Genomic DNA, 22,540 nt, shown 5'->3' on the forward strand with positions numbered 1-22,540 from the left:
TACAACCCGCTGGATTGACGGTAATCTGGTAGATGAAAAAGCTGTGATAGAATTATTTATAGAACAGAAGTATTGTCAGTATCAATGAGAAATTTGTTCAGGCTCTTTGCCATGACTCGCAATTTTTTACTTCACTCTCACATTTGTGCGATTTTTGACATGCACTTTTCTAGATTCGTATACAATGCTTTCAGTACAACATTCATTTTGTTGTGTATGTTGCTTTAGTATCTCTCCACAATGAAGCAAGTTGAATTACAAAACTTAAGAAATTTGTTTCGCTATCAGCGTATCATGTTTTGTCAATAACCTGCCTAGTTGGTGATGAGTCCCACTCTCGAAATAGTTGGCTTGCACAGTTGAACTTGCTGGTCTCGTGCAAAGTTATGTGCACTATGTACCTAAGTATAGCGGTAGATACAAAATAAACATAGAAAGGACAAAAAAAAGGGGGACATGAAAATTCTGAGGTGCACTTTATGTGCAAGGTAACAGTCATTTGGAGCCCGCGTAAACTATCAATGAAATTGTGCGTTGCGTGCGCGCGCCTGCGTGCTTAATGCAAGTCGTGTGGGAAAAGATGCAAAGACATGCTTGCAATCTTTTAAAAAGACCCTGATGGTTTAACAACGTAGACACGAAATTAAACCGAAGGAAAGAAAAAGTCCGGGTCCGTTACGAACTAGAGGCGAAGGTGCAGTTTTAACGCGAGAGCGTTAAGGACCCCGTGTGGCAGAAAATCCGGCGTCGCTTCGATAAAAAGAACTTTGTACCAAACCCACTCGTAACCAAACCACGCATACCCAACTATGGTGCCATAACCCAACCACTCTTCTACCACCAAAGTTGCTCACAACCTTGCTTTTCATTCTTTACAAAGTTATTCCTCGGAATTTTGAGAACGGCAGCCCACAAACAATTGTAATGGGAAAAAAAAGACACCCGTCACCGCATATCCTTTATGTCCGCTTTGCTTTTTTATCTTTTATGTTAGCGCATAACTTTTATGTTAGAGGCCGCGTTCCTACTAGAAAGCGTGCCTTCGTGCTATATTCTAAGCACTATATTCGTGCATAGCGTTCATCGCGTCCCTCCCCCCCCCCCTTTTTTTTTTCCTTAAAGCATCCGAGGGCGAAAACAAATTTCATAATTTCCCCCACAAATGTGCTACCGAGTGAGCGCATTATCTATAAATATTATAGTAACCGCGGCTGTGCGATTTGCTTGCAGTAGCCGCGAAATCGGAACCAAAACTAAAGAAAAAAAATGTGACTAGATTGTTTTTGTTGTATCCTATTGCTCTCTGTGACTGCTGTTTCCTTACGTCAGGCCCTGTTGTAATTTGAAGTTGTGCAACGTTGTCGTTTTGCAATTTTTTTTTTTTTTTGTTCTTGAACATCTTGAGGCTTTCATGAGCGCTCGGCCTGCTTCTGCTAGCCGCTTCATCGTATCTAAAGAAAACACCAGTGGCCAAACAACAGCGATGCCGATGAAAGTGTGAGCAAAAACCGCAGGTTGCCGCAAAAAGCTCGCCATGTCTTGCGACTATGCAAGCGGGCTGTCCGAGTACGCCGACAAAGGCATCTGCGGCCAGCCCGAGCATTTCGACGAGCCATCGCTGCTCGAAGACAAGATCGCGCGACTCGCCGATTGGATGCAGGCCTCCAAGCACATCGTAGTGATCACCGGCGCCGGCATCAGCACGTCGGCCGGGATCCCCGACTTCCGCGGTCCGCGTGGAGTCTGGACACTGGAGCAGCAGGGTGAAAAGCCGCAGGTCAACATCTCGTTCGACGACGCGGTACCGACTTCCACGCACATGGCGCTGGTTGAGCTGGCGCGCAGCTCGCATCTCAAGTTCCTCGTCAGCCAGAACGTCGACGGCTTGCACCTGAAGTCGGGCTTCCCGCTGGACATCCTCACGGACTTGCACGGAAACATGTTTCTGGACCGATGCAACCAGTGCGGTCGGCAGTTCGTGAGGACCACGGCGACCAAGTCGGTCGGCCAGAAGCCCACAGGCGAGTCGTGTCCCGTGCCGAAGAAGAACGGCCGGCTGTGCCGCGGTCACCTGCACGATTCCATCCTGGACTGGGAGCACGAGCTGCCCGAGGACGGGATCGAAGCGGCCGACCTGCACTGTCGGGCCGCAGACCTCATCCTGTGCCTCGGCTCGACGCTGCAGATCGTGCCGTGCGGCGCGCTGCCCCTTCTGGCCAAGAAGACGGGAGGCAAGATCGTCATCTGCAACCTGCAGCCGACCAAGATCGACAAGTCGGCCAACTTGATTCTGCGCGCCTACGTTGACGACGTCATGGAAAAGCTGATGAAGCGCTTAGGAATCGCGATACCGGCCTACTCTGCTGAATGCGACCCGACCAAGATCAAACGCGAAACCCCTATGGAGTATCCAAAGGTGAAACTGCCGGACGCCAAGGCGCCTGCACCTCGCAAGTACAAAAAGAAACCTCGGAAGAGGGAAAGTAGTAACTCGCCGGACGACGCGACCGCGCGGAAAGCCATCAAAAAAGAACGTCGTCTGTCGTCAACCGATGCAACCGGTTGACAGACGACGTGGTAGAGAATCTTACGTTTTGCAGCTTAGCAACGCCTCTTGTTAGTCGTGCAGGTGTCAATTGTTTACGTATACATCGTGATTGTGATGTGATATGAGGTGGTGTTTGGGGCCACCTCTTTTAACTTCCCTCACGTGTTTATGCTTGTCCAAACAAATGCCAAGCTTGTGACGTGCTCGTGGTATTTACAGCTCAGTCTTACCTTGACATCTTCCACTTTGCGTATAATTCGCTGCCTTTGTGCATCACACCTGTTATCGTTGTTTTGCCAAAATGTACTATCCATGCTGCATGGAGAGCTAACAAATTGTAAGCTTTTATGCATTCATGTTTCATGATATTGACTGATGAATCTTTTTTAATTCCCAAAGAATGAAGTAGCCAAACTGTCGTGTAGCTGGGCATCATCCCGTAATTACATGATTCTTGATCACAGCAGTTAGTTTGACACCTGTTTATACATCTTTCACAGATTATGAGCTTGGAATAGAAAATGTTGCTCACCTTTCCGCACAAACGTTGTGTTTGAAAGTATGCACTCAGTGGTGAGGCATTCATGTAAAATGCCTTTTGGACGAGCTGTACAGTTAAACATCATTTTCATTTAAATCCACTGCTCATTCACTGCTGCATCTAGAGTAAAAGCATTGTCTAGTGAAACAAACTACATTTCAGCATTTTTTATGGCTTCATGCAACACCTTCCAAGTTGACCTGCATAGTCATTTCGAGCATTTTAGCTGAATATGATGTGTGCTGCTCAACAAGCAATAGTTTAATTTATTTTCTTTCATTTGTTATGAAAATTATTTATAGAAGATGTGCAGTGGAAATAAGTTCTTTTATTATTATTATACTTTTGTCCACTGTATTTTGTTACAAATGATTTGCTGCTGTAAGAGCTTATAAGCATTTATATGACCCACTTATGTCACATTATTTATAGATGCACATCTGTAAATTCGTGTATACTCATCTTGCTTCAATGACAGTCCATAATGCTGCATCTAGCCAAGAGCAAATGACCACCAAAGTCCACTGAGGACCATTAAAACACTGCTTGTCATGTGCCAGGGAAAAAGGTGTTTCCAAGGGTCAAATTAAGAACACCACATGTTGAAGAAGTGGAGCAAAAGAAAGAACAGAATGAAAAGAAAGCACTGCTTGTGAGAGGCTGCCTTATGGAACGAGGTGATGCACATGATCCACTGGCTTCAGGAACAGTGGAAGGGCTGAATACCTTGACAAACGCTTCTTTTGTCAATGCACTATCCAGGAGAGCTGGGCATCCTTGTGGTGGCTGCTGTGTGAAAACTCTCAACTCTTGTGAAGCAATGCATTTTTTATATCCCCATTATGATCTGCTCTTTGCTTATGAAGAAGTGGAATTATCATGACCCAGTCCTATGCCGTCTGACTCCAGACTGTGCCTCCAAATTGTCTAACCTCACGCCACCTCATCTAACCATTTATTACACCCAACTGTGTTGTCCAACCATTGGCACCCATTCTACTACTGTAAGAGATTCTGGTTACCTGTTATATGCACAACATGACCTACCTAATCATTCCTCCAATAAACAATTGCATGTAGGGTAGTTGGCTCATGATCCTAAATGTGAAGTTGATTGCACTGCCTAGATCTAACAGAACAGAAAGAAAACTTGATCACCATGTGCGAGTGATCGTTTCTTTTTCCTGTGTGTCCTGTAAGAACTGTGCAGTGCGACTGCATATCAATGATCCACTTCCTCTTATTTCCAACTAGAATATAATTAACTGATGTTTGCTCTCTCATCCATGCTGCCATCTTTTAGTCTTTTACTTTCATGTTAATCACTTTCTGTTCAATCGCCCATAATGCCATCAATAGCTTCTTTAAAGTTTCGTAGTTATCATAGCTTGCTAGGTCGGTGCAACACAACTTGGCAGTGACTGTAGTAATGGCCTTATGGCAGAGCATCAGCCTTGTATGTGGTAGGTACTGGGTTTGAATAATGGCACCTCTGAAAACACAATGGCTTTTCTCATGGGTAGAAGTGTCCCCTGGCCTGGTGCTTGGCTACTTGTAGTGGTTCTCACCTAAAAAAAAAAGCCTTTTAGAGATTATTTTTACAGGTCATCTGGCAACCCTTCTCCAACCATCCAGCGTTGTAGTAGAGTTTTCACCATTGGTGTGGAAGGCAGACTGTAGATCCTCCCGTAGATCGTCCAATGCAAAGAGAAAGGCCACAACAATCATCATCATAACACCGTTGATGTTGCTGGGGGCATAGCAGTAAAATATGTATAGGCGTCCTCCCAACCAGGTGCTCGGACATCACAGGGCCTCTATGCTTGAAACGGCAAAAAAGCCGAATTTCATCTCGTTCTTGTTCAGGAGCCTTGGTCCATGTCTCAACTCAAAGCCGGAACCCACTACAGCTGTCATGTTGCAGCCGTGGCATAGCATCACAATGTATTCTTTTGTGTTGCTGAATAATCTTCGTGATGTATGTAGGTGCCACAGATTTTTATTGTAGCCAGCCATGCAGTGTATTCAGCCATGCAAAGTGCAGGATTCATACTGCATATACTCTGTTTCCTTTAATGCAGCTAGCATTCTTAGCCTATGTCCCCCTCTTTGATATGCTGCTGCTGTCTGCTAGCAGGCCCTTAAAATGTCGCTCTTGCTCGCAAAACAACAGCACACATGCAGTGTCACCCAATACAAAACAACAGCTGCACACAGCCCCCACTATGATGCCCATCCAAGGTGTGCTAGTGCCCCTTACAAGAACCTCAATATGAACCCCTTCGCCGTGAGACCAATGAGGCTAAAATACTACTGAATGCGAAGAAATCCAGTACCTTTACAGATCACATTGGGGATATATGACTAGCAGAAATTAAGTACAATGGCCAAAAAAGTGTACTGGCACTCTTGTACATCTCTCGAAGTTCTTCTAAAGCACTATATCAGGAACTCATTTCCTTAAGTTTAACTTGATCCACTTCAATCTGTCTTGCCCTACTATAATAACACCTCTGATAAGAAGATGCTAATGATTATAAGAGGGGACTTTAACATTGGTGTATCTAAACCCGCAAATGCTTGGTTTTCCCAAAGATTGAGAGAAGCATTCAGTGTTGAAAGGGCCTTCAAAGACTTGATGCACAGGATGCAAACATGAGGGGTCATCAACCATGTGTTGGGGCTTACTGACTTCAAAGCACCATCCATCCATACTTCACCATCCACAGAACCCTCGTGCATTTGGCGACGAACCCTGTGGTGATGCTTGACTCGCACATCCCCTGATGTTTTCCCCGTATGGCTCTCGCATCTCCTGCAATCTGGCTTCTCCTCACAGCTAAGCGGCGGTCGGTGTGGTTACAACATATTACGGGAGATGGTGCGAGTGTTACCGCCTAACATCGGGGTTAGTTGGCCATGACAGGAAATAGGCTCTTCCTCTTTGGCTCGGGGTCAGTGGGTGGCATGGACGTTCCGAGGGTGCGCCGATCCATGCTTCTGTGAGACCGTATGGCAAGGCCTAGGAGCAGGACACCAGAATAAACAAACACAATTGTTTGAACGCGAGCAGCACCATTCGCATGACCGTACATGCAAACGACCAGGTGTTGGTGTCCAGCATGGGGTGAACATATTCGCTCGATATCCAGTTGCGGCGAGTCGAACTTCCTAGATTTGTTGTGGCACCCATCAGCATGTTCTGTAGGTAATGATTCGGCTAGCAGGCATTAGAGTGTGAAAGGTGCAATAAATGCCCTTGTGATTGTTTGCACTACTGTGTTGTCGTTCCTTTGTGCCAAGAGCATGGGTGAGACCCCACAACTCGAAGCTATGTAAATCTGAGAATGACCTCAGCAGATTGTAAATAAATGTGTCTTCAGCAATACAGTGTGTCGCTACATTGCTTTAATACTAATCACATTAACATACACAGTCGCTGTGAGACGGGTTCCACCAGAATTTGTTTGTCCTACATGCTACAACCTACAAACCTGGTTGATTTCTTTGTAGTCCCATGACATCCTGCTTTGTATCTACCATTCAAGTGGAATCGTGCACTGTACATTTCTCAAGTAAATCACTGGGAAAGGAATAAACTGCAAAGTTGGCAATCTGACTGTCGATTTCTTGAGAGCTAATGGCATGGTGCTTTTGATCAATTGCAAATATCCATCACGTGACAATAAAACACTTTAATGAATTTGTTAAGTGTTTATTCTCATCACGCCAAGCGCTGAACCCAGCAGTCAGATGTCGTAACATACCGTATCCAGCGTTGAACGTTGCTGCCAGAGTGTTGGTCAGCCTTAAGAAAACGGATCTTGAGCCCAGATGTCGACTGGTTTGAAAGTTCAAATTTCATGGAGATGGGTCCAAGCTCTAGCTTCCCGAAACCACCTTCATTAGCATTGGCAAGCTGCAAAGAATTGTGCATGAGAAGACATGCATCAGAGGGCTTTTTGCCAAGAGTCTAGCCAAAAAGAATGTTGCACGCACTTTGTGTTCAAACACTTACTCGGAATTTGGCCACCGCTTCCGACTTGGCTTTCAGACATTTTATCCTCCACACAATTTTCTTGGTTTCGTATTGAAATTCTGCACTCTGTTCCAATTCATTGAAACGCTTCATGACCCTGTTTTGATTTGAGATAACAAGGCAGGCCTCATTTAACGTGGAGACTCTCAGATAACTGCTAGTGTTGTAACTGCGGATCCGCACACTCAATGGCTCATGCCTTCAGAATGCATAAAGGTACAATTGACTCGCATTAATATGAGCCCCTAGAGACTGCAGATTTTTGTCTAAATTGCCTTAATTTGTATAAAATCTGGTCCCACAGTGAATTATCGGTCATTACACTGATATACACATAGAATTCAAGGCTCCATGGTAGAGAATATGGATACAGTACCTACACATCCTGAATATCTGTACAAACACAACTGGCTAAGTGTCACTATACCCTAATGGCAATCACAAACATTCAGAGCAGCCCAATAAATGATAGCAAGTGTGTTGTGAATATAGGTGCCTTAATAAACTGGCTCTTATCAACTGTTCTAGGAAATACTACGGCAATTGAAGGTAAAAGGCTCAACTTAAAGACTTGTTCTACTCAAGCAGCTTCGAAAGTAATCGAGGGCCAATCAAAATTTTGGGGGCTAGTTTGAATTATAGCAAGCCTACTGAACTGTAAGAAATAAGTATACAACACTTTCTTTTTAGATAAGCTGCATGCAACCACACCCACTTATGTCGGGCAGTGTGGGATAATTAAATCCACACAAAGAACCTGTGCAAGGCACTTTGATAACGACTCAAATAAATTTTCCAAGATAACATTCTTTCATTTTTTCCTGTGAAATGTATCGACGTCTTCTATTGTGTAACTAGAGCAGGACTTCTATTGCTTCCTTTGTATGCACTTTCTCGTATAGTAGCACCTACATTGACAATGAAACAGTGCTTCAAGCAGTGAAACCACTTAAGCATGTAAATGCAGGCTGTGTCAAAACTGCCAGCAGGATGATTGACAGCAGTAGACTTACCCGCTTGTGTTGCAAGGTAGGGGAATTTCCAGAGTAGTCCCAACAGCTTCCGATCCCGCATTGCCTTCACAGCGTAGCTTCACTGTGAGGACCAGGTCCCTTCACAGTGGTAGTAAGAATCACTGTTACCTCTTAGGATTTATACACGACAGCAAGCAGATTTCACTCTCCTAGACAGTACTCGCGTAAATGTTGCCGTGTCTTATGTCACACTGATGCATTTCAAGCATAAAGTAGTTCTCTTTTTCATTTTCTTTTTACAAATGATTTAAAGTTGCAAAATTTCAAGAACCTAAGTATCAAGTTTACACCTCTGTAAGTCAGCAATAAAAAAAAATGAAATTGCAATTATGTAAATTGCATCTATTGAGACATGTAAAGTGAAAAAAATTGATGTATCACTCATTGCTCTCCAGTGAACCACTAATTTGTGAGTAGGACATTTTCAGAACTCTTATAAACATTGTACCATTTCACGTAAATTTTAAACTTTTGTGTCATGCCCGTCCACTTAAGGCACTCTAAAAGATGCAATTAACAGAACTGTGATATCTCTTTTCCGTGCAGAGTTAGATTTGTATACTTATGTTTAGTTTGTTTTTTAGCTTACTTGTTTTTGTAAATCTTTTGTAAAAAATTCTAGGCTCTAAATCAAAATGCTGCTTCCAACAGTCATCAGAATTTAGATTTCACTCTGAAATGCAACAAATATCATTCATATCAGTCACCTGATGAGAGCATTTAGACATTTCACATGCATTTGAATAGAGAAATTGGAGTCGACCCTCGAACTAAAGCTTCCTCTTAAGTGGAGTTAACTGCTCAATTACCGCAATAAGCTGAACAGCAAACGAACCAAAAAACAGGTTTGGAAATGAGAGACAAAGAATGACCTTGAGCTCGGCACTTCCTCCACTGCTGCAACAATTGAGAATGGGTATCCATTGTTGGGCCTAGTGGTGCAGTACCTCAGAACTGGAACCTGCAGTGCCGTGAGCGCGGGAGGGGTGAAAAATATAAAAGAAAGCAGAGTCAACAAACATACAGGCCAGTGCTTTGGAGCAGTGGAATTCGTAAAATAAGAATGTTCTGAGAAAAATTATTAATGTGAAGAAAAAAAAAGCTGCCTGCAGAATAAGTCTGAGCTGACTGGGAGACTAACAACTTGTCTTCTAGCCTAGTATCTGGTTCACGTTATGCCAATGTTACTGCATGGTCATAAATATTCAGTCAGGAAGAACTATTCATGCAAAATTGGAAAATTTGGACTTCCCAAGATGATATTGTTCTCGTCTATAGAGAATTAACACAATAGCACCAGAATAAATGGAATTCATGAGTTGAAATTTAATGCTTAATACTTTTTGCAGCACAGTGGCATGTAAGCCAGAAGTTAATGTTCTAGTTCCTCACCTCTCCTTGAGGGGCTAGGACAGTCAGTGTCCGGTCCACAGAAAACTTGTCACTTTTGACCGTGTCATGAAGGATGTAGTTAGAAAGGACGACATCTGTGCTGTAGGATTCTGGAAAAACAAACTAAATTATGGGGTTTAACGTGCCAAAACCACTTTCTGATTATAAGGCACGCCGTAGTGGAGGGCTCCGGAAATTTCGACCACCTGGAGTTCTTTAACGTGCACCTAAATCTAAGTACACGGGTGTTTTCGCATTTCGCCCCATCGAAATGCGGCCACCGCGGCCGGGATTCGATCCCGCGACCTCGTGCTCAGCAGCCCAACACCATAGCCACTGAGCAACCACGGCGGGTTAAAAAAGAAAAATGCAGTACAGATGTGGCGCCCTGTGTAGTTCAATGTAACTTGCACACTTTTCAGTACACAAGCAGCCTCCTGACTAATACAACCTCAATGATGCACTGTTTTTAGCCGTTTTCGAGATACTTATACATAAGTGGCTAAATGTGTGACAATGTGTTAGCACAATTTTACCAATGACAGCCAGCTTGAACATAAGACGACAAATTATGGCATATGTCTACTATTTGGGTTGCACTCAAACTTATCCTTTAAGCAGTATTTAACTAGCTCTGACAAAGACTATTCTTTGTAGTTAATGCATCTGTGATATGCACCTTGATCCATTTTTGTGTGAACATACACTTTCATGCACTCCATATTTTCCTCGAAGCAAATTGGATGAAAATTTTTAGAACATAGTATACCTGATTCAGATGGTGCTGATGCAAGAACCAAATCTTCGTTGAATCCAAGTATGATGCTTGCCTTAGACTCGAGGCAGCTTTTTAAGTTCACACTGCCGCACAGAAGAAAGTTTGTGACACTTCCCTGGTTCCGAGGCAATGGGAAACCAAATGTGAGTGGTTTTGCGTGGACTTGAGCTAAGTTGCAGTTACCTCTGTGGAGATGGAGGCATAGACCTTCTCAACAACATCAAGAAATATTTCGGCCTTGTGCTGGTTCTGCAATCAAGCGAAGCATTCAGTTGAGCCATAATAAAGAAATTGCAAGTTTTACCAGAGTGGCGCTTGCGCCAGTTACTTTGTGTCATGTATCACACAACTCTGCCCGGTGTCTTTACCTGGCTTTGCTCCAACCTTGATCCAAACACTGGCCTCAGAGCTGAGGTATTTGGCACAGCTGACTTTGTGTCCTGCAAACACAAAAGAGTCGTTTTGAAAATAAAACACTGATCGAAAAGCAATGTTTCTGTTTGCGGCTGTGTGCTTACCAGTGCCAGGAGAGTGGACGTCAATACGGTCTTCTTTAAAATGGGTGTGCCAGCTGGTTCGCTATAGATGCAGGGTCGCAGAGAGGATAAATCTGTCGTGTAAATGTGGCCACGGTTCTGAAAACAAGGGGTAGAGGCAACAGTATTGCAGGGTGTTATTTTTTACAGCTGTGAAGAGCGTTGACCAATGTTACAAAACAAACATACATAGGCATGGCTAATTCGAAGCGTGCACTGCTAGGACAAAAGTTGTTTCTTCTCGTGCCTTTGCTTTTATCCTAGTAGTTTGCACTCCGAAGTAGCCATGCTTCCATACCAGCTCGTCCATTTTTCGCTTCTGATATATAGGCATGCTGCACCTTCAGAATGATGCTGCATAACAAGGTCAACTAGCAAATTGTTTAACAAATGTGACACATGCCTGCCTCTCGCATTAGCTTAGCTCATGACCTCTACTATGCTATTCAATAATTTACAATACCAGTCTGTTAGAAGGGGCAAGGAAAAGGAAAAATACACAGCGGCAGCTGTTATTCACGCAAGTATGGTGAATCACTGAATTGAATTACGTCAGCAGTACTGCTGGTATCAAAATTGCATGCATCACATTTCAGAAAAATAAGGAATTCTCAAATAAAGCCGCTTACGCAAATCATGCACTTAGCACTTACTCCAAGAGCCGCCAACAACTGCATAACACACTACAAATTTTGGAAATGGAAGCGATTTCTCCACGGCATACACCAACAAGCTTTGGCCAGTGCAATTTCATTTACGCATATTTCTCAACAGGTACGAAAAAATGCGGGATAACTTTTCAAGCACTCCTTACAACTATCTCAGAAAGTATCTCCTCGATGAGCAACGCATTTTTACGGAGGCTTTCTTCAGTTGTGGTTCCACAAAAATTCTTGATTAACATGTACAATCTAAAATGAAGAAAACAAACAAGATTGCCATGTCAAACACATGTACATGCACAAGTATGGGAGCAGGATTTTTCTATACAAGCTGCTTAATTTGAGTGTGAGAACTTACTCATTTAAAAATTCAGTGGCTGTAACATCTGCAGCCAATGTGTCTCCAGTGGACCTCATTGAACAGAGGAGGTAGTAGATGTTCTCACGACAAATGTGGTAAATGGAAACATCCTCAAGCTTCTGGAAAGACAGGCACTGAAGAGGCTGCTGTTTCAATGAACATAAAAACATTTTATTTATTTTACAACTTCTTTTTCTAGAATATTATGCTTCACTTTCTAACACAAGCGCTAGTATGGCACCTGCCCAAAGAGTTCGTGTTTCAACCTCAATGACTTCTCTAGTCATTGAGGTTGAAATTTCCCAGGCCAAGCATGCACACATGACCGCAACTGCTGCTAGCCTGAGGTACGAATTGCGCGGCACTCAGAAACTCAGTTAAGGACAAGGGTTGTCCTCAATCCTGAGGTCTTTGTAGGGACGTGCTATCGACTCTTGACATAAGTTCGTTCTTTATTCTATGAAATAAGCTCCATATGGCACCAGCGATGAATTACAGGCGTTGCTAGTCATTAGACACTAGTTATGTTGTCGACGTTTTAGCAGCGTTTGAAGACGCCCATACTATAAGCAGGGGTAAGCATAAAACTTAACAATAAGCTTCTCGAGCATTAAAGCGGCTGTTATTTGGGCGTGCACCTGTTCAGGTCCAACGGATTGCACATTGGTGCTCAATACGAGGTCGACGCACTCCTGGAAGCTTCTTGCTCCGACGTCATGTCTGTCTGTAGGGAGCAAGTCAAGGCGTTTGTGAACGCTCAAGGCGTTTGTGCTTCTGCGATTACCAGATTATGTTTATACGAGCGCAGGATCTGCAACGCAGAAAAGGATACATTGACGGTGAACAAGAACTTGTCGTTTCGGGTTTGCAACACCCAGGTGAACAATCATGACGACCTCACGCACTCTCCATTGCCGCACCTTCGCGTTACCTTAGTACTTTAGTAGACCGCGGCCAAGACAGTGCGATCAAAATACATGGTGTGAAGTTCTACAGCCGCGGCATGTTAGTAAACAAAGGAAGCGGTACGACGCGCGGTGTCTTGCTTGCTACCCTAGAGTTTCACGCAATGGTGGCACGAACTTCCGTGTGAATATTTTAATGCCAACTCAATGTATCTATGACCATGACGGCAAAATAACGATTAACCATAAACCATGCCATAAACTGAATTGGATTGGATCGGACCGGCCGAGAAACGGCTGTTTTCATGACGCTAGCAAACGGGGTGGTTGCAAGCGCCACCCCGCTTTCATATATGATTGATGCAATAAATTGACCCTTTTTCTTCATAATGTATTATTGGTAAAAATATCATCATTCAATGCAACAGTCGCAGACCGATGCAATGTTTTGACTGTGTTTGTACCATTTCAGCTCAACTAAGCAATAATCTGTCCAGTGACGCTTCTAGCTGTGACCTGTGTACTCATCTCTCTAGTGGCTACTCCGCTCAGCTGATTGGAAGCAGCCGAAATTAGTCGAAAGTTTTTTCGTAGTTGTGATGGGGCGAATAATATTCGAGCGCGTTGCCGGGCTCGTTGCGAAACGGAAGTTATTCGTCGTTCCCACATTTAACATAAGTCGGTGCCTTTCAGTGGGCGACACAGCAAGCATAGAGCGCACTTTCACGCGGGCGGACGTCGAGGAATTCGCTACTCTCACAGGAGACTGCAACCCCATCCACCTGGACGTAGCTTACGCGCAGAGCAAAAATTTGCCAGCATGCGTCGTTCACGGGGCACTCATTAACGGGTGAGCAACGTTTCAGAAAGAAAATGAAGGAAACAACGCTAATGATGGTCGCGGAATTTATTTTAGGTCCACAAATATTTTAGCAAAGTTTACAAAAATATATTGCACTCTATAACGTAGCGATTCCTTTCTCGCGATTGGGCACTCGTGGTGATAGGACCCTCGCAATACATACCTCTGACAAACAGAAATATACAAAACAAAGGACGGCGCGCTAGACAGCTAGCGTGCTTTAAAACCTCGGTATCCTCCGCGGTAGTCCAGTGGCAGTCGATTGCGTCGTGCTACTGAGCTTGAGGTCGCGGGTTCGGGCCCAGTCGCGGCGGCCGCATTCCGATGGGGCCGCAACGCAGCAACTCCATGCGAAGACTCTACGGCGCCATGCATTAGTTACACCGTGATATCTAGTGCTACCAAAAAAAAAAAAAAAAAAAAACATGCGTTTACTTGATCAGATAAAAGCCAGTGCAATGAAGCTTAATTGTCATATCACAGTGCATCAATGTAGGCATATGTCTTGGTCGCATTGGCATTGTCTTTGAGAAAAGTCATCATTTTTGTTTCCCGATGGATTGAAATTTAAGTAGCGCAGACCGCTTTGCAGATTGCATAGGCATGAAACAGATCCCTTTGAGAAGCTGACCTAAACTCTTTTAACTCTCCCGAGCTAAGAAGACAAACTGCTGCTAATAGTAATGCATGATTTCATTTTTTCACAGTTTGGTGTCAGCCGTTATTGGGACAAAACTTCCAGGCCCTGGCTGTGTTGTTGTCCATCAAGTGCTCGAATTTCCCAAGCCACGTGAGTTAAGCACCGAAACACACATTAAAAAATTGCGTGTAGCAAACTTTTTCATGGCAACGCAAAGTCTATCTGCAGCACTTTTATCAAGCTCACTGTTTCTAATTGAATGAGACTTCAGCATACAGTGTAGCCCACTCGATACTGCATTTGTTTCCAAAGCACTGAGACATTTTTTTGCCAAATTCATAATTTCTTCTGTTTCGAACTGAGTGCAAGGTAACAAAAATATAAATGTTCAGTCCACTTACCAGAATTTAATTATCCAGAGTAGATGACTGCTTTTGTCTCGTAATTTTGGACATTTTGAGTTTTGTCTAATGTTTACCTGAAAAGAGATAATGTGGTACAATGTAAAATAACATACGGAAGGAAAACAGATGACAGAAAGAGCACTTTTTTTCTTCTTCGTTGTCTGCTTTCTTTCACGTATGCCATTTTACATTGTGCGACATTACCTTTATTAGCTATGTACTAACTCGCCCAACATAGTACCCCACTAAAGCATCTTTACCTGAACTTTAGCTTTCCTTGTGCACTCACAGTGAATGTGACTGCCAGATTTGTTATGTGATCTGTTCCGTATGTGTTTTTTATTTTTCCTCTTCCCACTTTTTTTTCTTTTGTCTTTTTCATGAACCAAAGCATGCGTGTACTTTTTCATTGCACCTTTGTGCTCCCATAGACTGTAGGCTGGTAGCTGTACTGAAAACGCCAAGATGTTTACAATAATTTTTTCTGTTCTTGGAGACAGCACGGGCTTATCTTCTTCATTGTCTTCACTGCATTCACTCTGAGGCAGCCTTCATATGTTGTTGTTTTGTATCAATATTTTTCAAATGATAACCAAAATTAGCAATGGGCAGCAGGGGCATTGAGCTTGTCCATTTTTGATCATCTGCAGTTATAGGTGCCATGCAACATTCACAATTCATCTTCTACATGTCTGCAACGTGTTTTATATGTGCTGGTGACCTTCTTTCACTTCCTTTCTTTTCACTCTTGCTTGGTCCAAACAGGCTTTAACTGTTGCACAAATTAATTGCCCCCGCTTCCTTGAAATAAACACAGTTCATCTCTTGCAACCTAGTGCTTGAAGCCAGATAGATGAAATTAGCATTGTTGCTCCAGTTCTTGTAGGAGAGCCAGTCTGCGCACATGTAGAGGTGACATCCGTCCGAAAGTCCATTGTCCAGTGCACTTATCAATGCAAGGCGGGACCTGAAAAAGTGAGTTCTACAAAGGCATTCATTGAAAGCAATTATGCCACCTGCATGTTCAGTTTGCATGGGGGTAAAACATGCTTGCCTGCCTTCTTTACTTTGTCACAGGTGGTCATGTCTGGTGAAGTGAAGCTCTTCATCCGGCCTGAAAGTTCAACTTAGTAAGCAAGCAAATGGGTGAGCCATAGTGAAGTCAATTTCTATTTGATTTGTGTGCAAGGGTTAAAGTATTGTCAAGATCAAAAGCTTGCATAGCACTGCAGGAGTAGCTATAGTACCGCATTGCTGTGCTGTGTCGTAGTCGCAGCATGATTCCCATGATGAGTGTTCATCATATGTGCTGTTAGTGTGAATATTGTAATGGTAACATGTTTGGTGTGTCACGATTGAGAATTCCTGCAAACGACAAAAGTGAGCCCTGAGGCTGACAGAGTTCAGTTACCACTCAAGTGTTATATCAGCTTCGTGTTACTAACAATGCAGCTAAGCAAACACATCTCGGGGTAGAAAAAAACAAAACATAAAAGATGAACACAACATAGATTGCATTCTGTAAGCCTAAATGCAAGTTTTGTGTTTACTATTGCTTTTCTCAACCGAGGCTGCCAAATTTTGAAAGCGTCCACGTGCTGCTTTTTAAAAAGATTGGTGTGCATTTCAGTTTGCTCCATGAAAGTGCTATGAAATGGTTAACTCTGGTGAAAAAAAGTCATGTCCACGAGAGGGCAGGAAGACTAATTTTGTGGCAAGAACATGCTTCCATGTGTGCTGTAGAAGAATAGTATTTGGAGCCACTTGGGGTGCGTTTGCTGGTGCTGTGAAGATGGTGTGTCCGTGTGTTCATTTGCCAGCAGCACTTGTTTGTCACTGTTCCATTACAAGTGTGCACACTTGGAAGCACATTACTATAGAAATACCAGCATCGCTTACAGGAATGTATGTATAAACGCTAAAGAGGTATGCATATGGGTAGAGGGGCAGCATCAGCAGGTAAAAAGCAAATTATTGCTCACTGAAACGGAGACATTCTTTCTTTCCCTTCATCTGAGCATACTCATATGCTGTGTCTTACGTGCACCATTTGGTAGGTAATCAAAACATTTGTTACTAAAAATTAGTTGCTGTTTTCAATGCACATGAACGAGGTCTCGTCAGGTGACATATCGCCTTTAACCTCAATTCCCTGGCAGAATTATTGTACCAACAATGCTGTGAGCTTCATGTGATGTCTCTGAAATAAATATACAACAGCATTGTAGCTGTGAGAAGAGGGTCATCATCAGCTGTGCTTTGTGTTCTCAAGAGCCATTTGTTGGCGCACTCTGCTGCCATTCAACCTTGCCACAGGCAAAACAACAATGCATACAATGTCTCTGTGGCATGTCATGACAAAGTTAAACTAGTGCTGGAGGGACTAGTTGAATGTTCACTGCACACATTTTGAGCCGCTTAGAATCAGAGATTCACAGCCAACAGGACTGAAAAAAAAAAAGGATGATAATGGCGCGATAGTTATATTCCATTACACCAGTCGTTTGCAGCACTGCTGAAGGTAGAAGGCGTGCACAGGCAATATCCTTGCGCAGCAGATTAGAGTTCTGAGCATAACTGTCTGATTAATGGTGGGATGATAGAGCTTTGCTTTTGCTTGGTACGTGATGCACAACATGTTAGGATCTTTGCGCATATATGTCGCATCCCGCGAATTCAGCAGCTGTGGAGCAAACGACGCAGCGTTGACGAACACATCTGGAGGGGCATTCGGCCTCCCTATTGGCTGAGGAGTCTTGCAGCTTTCACCGCGCTACAAATGAGTTGCGAGATGGAGTATGGTATCTCTTCTGTGAGGTCTCTAGAACATTTTAATATTTGAGTTTGGTCATCACATCAATCATTATTTCTATACTGTAAAAGCATGGCACACTTGTTCCAAATACAAAGATGCTTGAGTATATAGCACATTTTATTATTTACATATCCAACTCCCCCTTATGAAGAAAGAAGTATGGCAAGGACTTGTTTTTCTCCATCTGGAAAGCATGAATGGTGTTTCATAACAAATACTGAGGGGCAACATTATAATTTTTTCTTTATTTTTTCTTTATTAGCAGCTGGGCACCATTGCAGCCACATGCATTGCAACCTTTGGAAGGCATGTTATAAAGTGGCCGCAGACACCACAAGGCCTGTGAGAGTAAAACAAAAGATAAAAGTAATGTGGGGAAAAAACTTTATTCTCTTAAATAGGAAGATGACAGTAAGTTCATTTGGGTTACACTGTAACATATGTAAAACACTCACAAGGCACTTCACAAAAATGTCACGACTCAAACGACATTCTTTAAACAATTCTGTCTTATTGGAAACTGTGCCACTTCAGGTAACAACCATGGCAGTTCTGTTGAGTCAACAAGTTCCGAGCATCATTGGGCTCAAACATCATTCAACGAAGCCTTTCGTGTAACAAACGTCATTGTCAAAAAGGAAAATTGATCGCAATATGACCAGCAGTCGTCCCTTTGCTAGCAAACCAACTCTTACCTCGCAGCTAAAAAGCATCCGATACACAAATGCTAACCAACTATTAATATAATTGCACTGTGTCCATAGCCATGCAGGCTACCGTAGCAAGAATATCGACGAACACATTTTTACAAAGCTTGCATAAACGCGCAAAAAAGCACTTGATGGCATGGGCACAGTCTGTGTTCGTTGCAGATGTGCGAAAAAATGCGCACAATCCATTGGCGGCACATCGTAACGCTGAAAAGGGTGAAGAAGTCATCGTATATACATCTGTAAACATAGGTAGCCATCCTTTACTGAGCCTATTCTAAAATCATAGCAGTACAGAACTAAAGAAAGGATTAATTGTATATTCAAATAAATGCAGTGCTGAAACGAAGCAGTTGTCTATAGGGAGCTTCTAGAAGTTTGTCATTTTCATTCTATATTATTACAGGTGACTAATTACAAGACGTAATATAGCATTTTCATGTGTGTGTATATATATAAAGGGTATGTGTGTAAATATGACAAAGCTTTAACAACTAGTTAAGAGAATTTGATTTCATCTGACCATGTATGGAGGCAGATATATATCTTTTGCATCGTGAAACACAGTAGTGCCACTTGTTGGCGATCATGCAGAGACTTTTCTAAAAGGACATTTCTTCCAGTAATTACATGTCATCAAAACAAAGATACAGATGCTTCAAGCCCTGAGAATTACTATGAGGAGCAAAAACTGAACATTACTCCAATTGTGTTTATTCAATTGCAGGATTTTCTAGTAGCTCAATGCTTTCCTTGCAGCAGCAGTCAGTTTTTTTAATAGAGATTTGCCGTAAATTTAAAACGGCCATAGCCAAGCTTCTGTCCTATTGGCAACAACACTACAGAATGTGGAAGGCTTGGCTCCATCGCTAGGACCAGCTAACACTGCCTTCGGGTGACCTGCGCGGCACTGTTTTGGAACAAGGTGCGTGTTCAGTTTTTGACAAGACGGTTGGTAACAGTTCTCTCGATACTATTGTACAATACGAGGCTGTTCAGCCAAAATTTGGCACACTCGGCAATATGAAATTCACTGCAATTGCATTACACATTGACATCACAACCGATAAGTGGTGACAAACTTGCCACAAGTATAAGTGCCTTCCAAGTGTGTGTCTTTCTCTCTAGAGTAATTGCGAATGTGCAGACAGTTAGGTTCTGTGTTCACTACATACTAGTGTGACGACAGTGCTGTTTTCATAATTCAGAAGTGTCGAAGGAGGGAGGGGTGTCATAAAACATGTTCTATGAAATGGAAAAAGAAAAGTGTCAGGGCATGGTGATGTGATAAAAGCTCCAGCTGTGTTGGCAGCCATTGTCTTAAAATCTTTGTAGTGGTTGGATGAACAATTCATTTCCACAGCTTACGACATGCTGTCAGAGGCAACACACCCACTGGGTGTTACCTTTCACCAAGGAATACCGCGCATTGTTCTAAGCTCCTGCGGAAATAAAAAAGCATGAAAGAAACTGTGCCTGACAGCGCATTGTATGGTAGAAAGTTGGCCTGTTCTGCTACTGAAAGCAAACCCCACCTATAGTACAATGTATTCTTGCTGTAAGACTGGCATATTGTCCTCTTTTAAAATATTATTCGTAGTTGCTCACAAGGTGTCCTAGGATAAGGCAATTTTCAAGCTTGAACATCTAGCCACTTGATAGAGCAGCACTTCTAATTAAAAATTAAACATCGTAATAACTTCTTCAATAAAAAGTATGACTGAGCAAAACAATGAGTCAGTTCTTTCTAACAGCATGCCAACAATTTGCTGCTAGGGCACAGTTTCTAAGAGACTACTGAAAATTCACAGCTGGCACTTCACCAGGCTTATCTTCCGTGAGCAGATGAAAAAAAGTCCTTCCGACTTGAACCAGCTCTTCACCAATCACTCATTGTCTCAACGACAACATGTGCAGGAAAACTGCCGAGTCCAACAATGCCACTGGACTCGGCAGACTGTGACAACAACAGCCAGCTAAGATGACGCAAGTCTCTGATGCAAACAGCGAGTTATCGGCATCTTCTTGCACTGTGTCGGATCCACAATGATGGCGACCTCCCGTGGAAGATGCCAGTCTAGCATGTGCTGTCGCAAATTGATGATGAATGCACATTCCGAGGTTGTGGCAGTCGAGTGTGCCGCGACTGTGGTCACTCAGACCCAACCTCCTGTGAGCTTGTGGAAGAGCTCCTCATTCAGCGTCTGGTTCTGGTCTTTGGAGCGCATGCTGAGGAAGATGTAACCGCCGATGAACTCGTGCACAGTCTTGCAGTCGGCACTGAGGCATGAGAAGGCGACACGTTGGTCCTCCTCGAACTGGACGTTCATCTGCTTCACCTCCCAATTGACGTTCCAAGCCATCATGGTGTTGAAGCGCCAGGTTTTGATGTGATCGCCCGTTGACAAGTCCATGCGCATCAGCCGGTTGAAGGCCACTCCCAGGAGTTCCTGCAAGACATTGTGGTGGAAGCATAAGACGTATTGAGTCCACTTAAAGAAGGTTCATTAACAAACATTGTTGGGCAAACTGGTGCTTATTGTGTGATGTGAAAGCTTCAGAGAGAGAGATAAACATAAAAAGGGTGATGCAAAGAGCATGCACATTGATATTTACAGAAAACTGAAATTGTTGAGAAAACCTGCGATTAAGAGCGAACAGGGTGTCAGCCTTGTGGGAAGAATGCAAGAATGTTCACTGCCAAGATTTCTGTGTACGTTAAAAACTCTCGACGTTTGGAACTGCTGTGAAAGCTCTCGATTATAGCATTTCTCACAGTGCAGGTTTCTCGGGAGGTGTGGTAAAACCAAACCATGTGAGCAATGAAAACGCACCTCTTTCTTGCTGCCACTGAAGCGTACAACGAAGAGTGAGATGCCAAACTCGGGCAACGCCTGCCAGGCCTTGATGAAGTTCATCTTGGCATCTACGAGGCTGAGGTCCTTGACGTTCCCATGCGCTTCGACAATCCTTTGAACAATGGCCTGCATGCAATAACAGCATTCTGCTATGACACCGCGCAAGATCAGAAGCACGTGGGTCAACACAAAGATCCCAACTGCTGTGCCAACCTGTATTCTGCAGCCAGAGTCAACTCCAACAAATGAATGTCAATTTCTTATCAAACTGTTGCATAATGCTACAAGGGATGCCAGCTCAGTCTCATGAAAAGCAAGACGCTTAGTAGTAGAATTCAACACTGAGCTTCCACTAGAGAGGAACAATTGGCCCCTCAACTGAGCTAAAGCACAAGGTCAAATTACAGTCGAACCTCAATAATAATGAACACAGAACAAAGTAAATCTAAAATGTTGGTCACCAATGTCAGCATGTAAAAATATATATGCTTATAGTGAATAAAATATATATGGGCTGTATGTGACTTCATCATAATGAAGCTCAACTGTACTTGACTACCCCAATCAGCACAGCTTGAAACACCTTGCGGATTCCTGCAGAAAGTACCATTCTGTAGATCACTGGGTAAACCAAGTTTCTTTTCAAGTTAAGGCACTGTACTGCCGTTCTTTGGCATTGCACAGTGAAGCAGCACAATACTTTGTTACTACTGCTCAAGATGCCGCTGGTCTTTGCATCAGTAAACATTTGTTTACAGATACAGTACTAAGTAAAGCTTTAGGCTGCACACTGTGAAGCTGCATGCTGACAGCACCGCACAGCAATGGCTTCTAGCACTGTACCGTGCAGTGGGTAAGCTTGGGGAATGACATAACCTGCTACACGCAACACTACTGATAAAGTGATAAAGTGCTGTCAGAAGATCATGGAAACAAGTAACGACCAGTGATGGCCTATAGACAATCTTATTTTAGACTCGTTAGCACCTCCACATTGGGCTGTTCCATGAACAATTTCTCATGCGCACGGTGACGTCAACTTCTCGTACATATATGCATAAATTATAAAGTGCACTTATAATCATGTGCCACTAAAAGGTAGTCATGCCCAGCCTTTATAACATATTGCATAGCTCGCTCTGGTAACGGCCTGTAGCATCCACCTGGTGATATGAAAATGCACATATGTCGCATGGGATAAAAAATAAAGAAGAAAAATATTCAGGACATGAGGATTGAGCATACAGGTGTTTCTTTCTATCATCATCATCCTATTATGTGAACTGAAGGATGAAGGACTCTCCCAGCAATCCCTGATTACCCCTGCCTTGTGTCGGTCGACTCCAGCCTATGACTTCAGATTTTCTGATCTCAACACACCACCTAATTTTCTGTCGTCCTCGACTGCGCTTTCTTTCTCTTGGCATCCAGTCTGTGGTGCTAAGAGGCCACCAG

At 43.2% G+C, this 22,540-nt stretch overlaps 4 protein-coding genes across 15 annotated transcripts in view; 2 read left to right on the forward strand and 2 right to left on the reverse strand.

Moving 5' to 3' along the window:
• Window positions 1-1,198: 1,198 nt before the first annotated feature.
• On the forward strand, window positions 1,199-3,992 carry Sirt6 (sirtuin 6). Its single transcript, XM_075699960.1, has one exon. It carries the CDS (start codon window positions 1,535-1,537, stop codon window positions 2,564-2,566), a length of 1,032 nt encoding a protein of 343 aa, XP_075556075.1. The 5' UTR covers window positions 1,199-1,534; the 3' UTR covers window positions 2,567-3,992.
• Window positions 3,993-6,769: 2,777 nt separating this feature from the next.
• On the reverse strand, window positions 6,770-13,079 carry LOC142588334 (uncharacterized). 7 transcript variants are annotated; one of them, XM_075699957.1, is made up of 13 exons: window positions 12,724-13,078; window positions 12,530-12,615; window positions 11,889-12,037; window positions 11,683-11,779; window positions 10,851-10,967; window positions 10,701-10,772; window positions 10,516-10,581; window positions 10,324-10,447; window positions 9,555-9,664; window positions 9,035-9,123; window positions 8,142-8,240; window positions 7,108-7,225; window positions 6,770-7,008 (listed from the first exon to the last, which is right to left on the reverse strand). In XM_075699957.1, exons 1-13 carry the CDS (start codon window positions 12,779-12,781, stop codon window positions 6,814-6,816), a joined length of 1,380 nt encoding a protein of 459 aa, XP_075556072.1. In that variant the 5' UTR covers window positions 12,782-13,078; the 3' UTR covers window positions 6,770-6,813. The 7 variants fall into 7 exon arrangements, with proteins under 7 accessions (XP_075556072.1, XP_075556071.1, XP_075556070.1 ...); XM_075699956.1 differs by having other exon boundaries at window positions 10,701-10,967; window positions 11,889-12,007; window positions 12,724-13,079; XM_075699955.1 differs by having other exon boundaries at window positions 10,701-10,967; window positions 11,889-12,010; window positions 12,724-13,079.
• A 237-nt stretch (window positions 13,080-13,316) lies between these two features.
• The window catches only part of LOC142588341 (hydroxyacyl-thioester dehydratase type 2, mitochondrial-like), a 47,896-nt gene continuing 38,672 nt past the window's right edge, over window positions 13,317-22,540 (forward strand). For 2 of the 4 annotated variants that reach the window (XR_012829703.1, XM_075699965.1), the window contains exons 1-4: window positions 13,319-13,646; window positions 14,366-14,448; window positions 15,580-15,677; window positions 15,780-15,848. Coding sequence is in view for 3 of the 4 variants with exons in the window: in XM_075699965.1 (XP_075556080.1) it covers window positions 13,396-13,646; window positions 14,366-14,448; window positions 15,580-15,677; window positions 15,780-15,833 (486 nt within the window). In the remaining variant the exon portion in view is untranslated. Of the gene's footprint in view, window positions 13,647-14,365; window positions 14,449-15,579; window positions 15,678-15,779; window positions 15,849-22,540 lie in introns of all 4 variants that reach the window. The other 2 variants (XM_075699967.1, XM_075699966.1) reach the window with 2 other exon arrangements.
• Window positions 17,885-22,540, reverse strand: part of LOC142588332 (unc-112-related protein-like) — a 30,190-nt gene continuing 25,534 nt past the window's right edge. For all 3 annotated transcript variants that reach the window (XM_075699946.1, XM_075699947.1, XM_075699945.1), the window contains exons 11-12: window positions 21,062-21,211; window positions 17,885-20,677 (exon numbers count right to left, since the gene is read on the reverse strand). In XM_075699946.1, the coding sequence (XP_075556061.1) occupies window positions 20,384-20,677; window positions 21,062-21,211 (444 nt within the window). In that variant the 3' untranslated portion in view covers window positions 17,885-20,383. The remainder of the gene's footprint in view (window positions 20,678-21,061; window positions 21,212-22,540) is intronic.

This window comes from Dermacentor variabilis, chromosome 7 (genome assembly GCF_050947875.1).
Source record: "Dermacentor variabilis isolate Ectoservices chromosome 7, ASM5094787v1, whole genome shotgun sequence".
NCBI lineage: Eukaryota > Metazoa > Arthropoda > Arachnida > Ixodida > Ixodidae > Dermacentor > Dermacentor variabilis.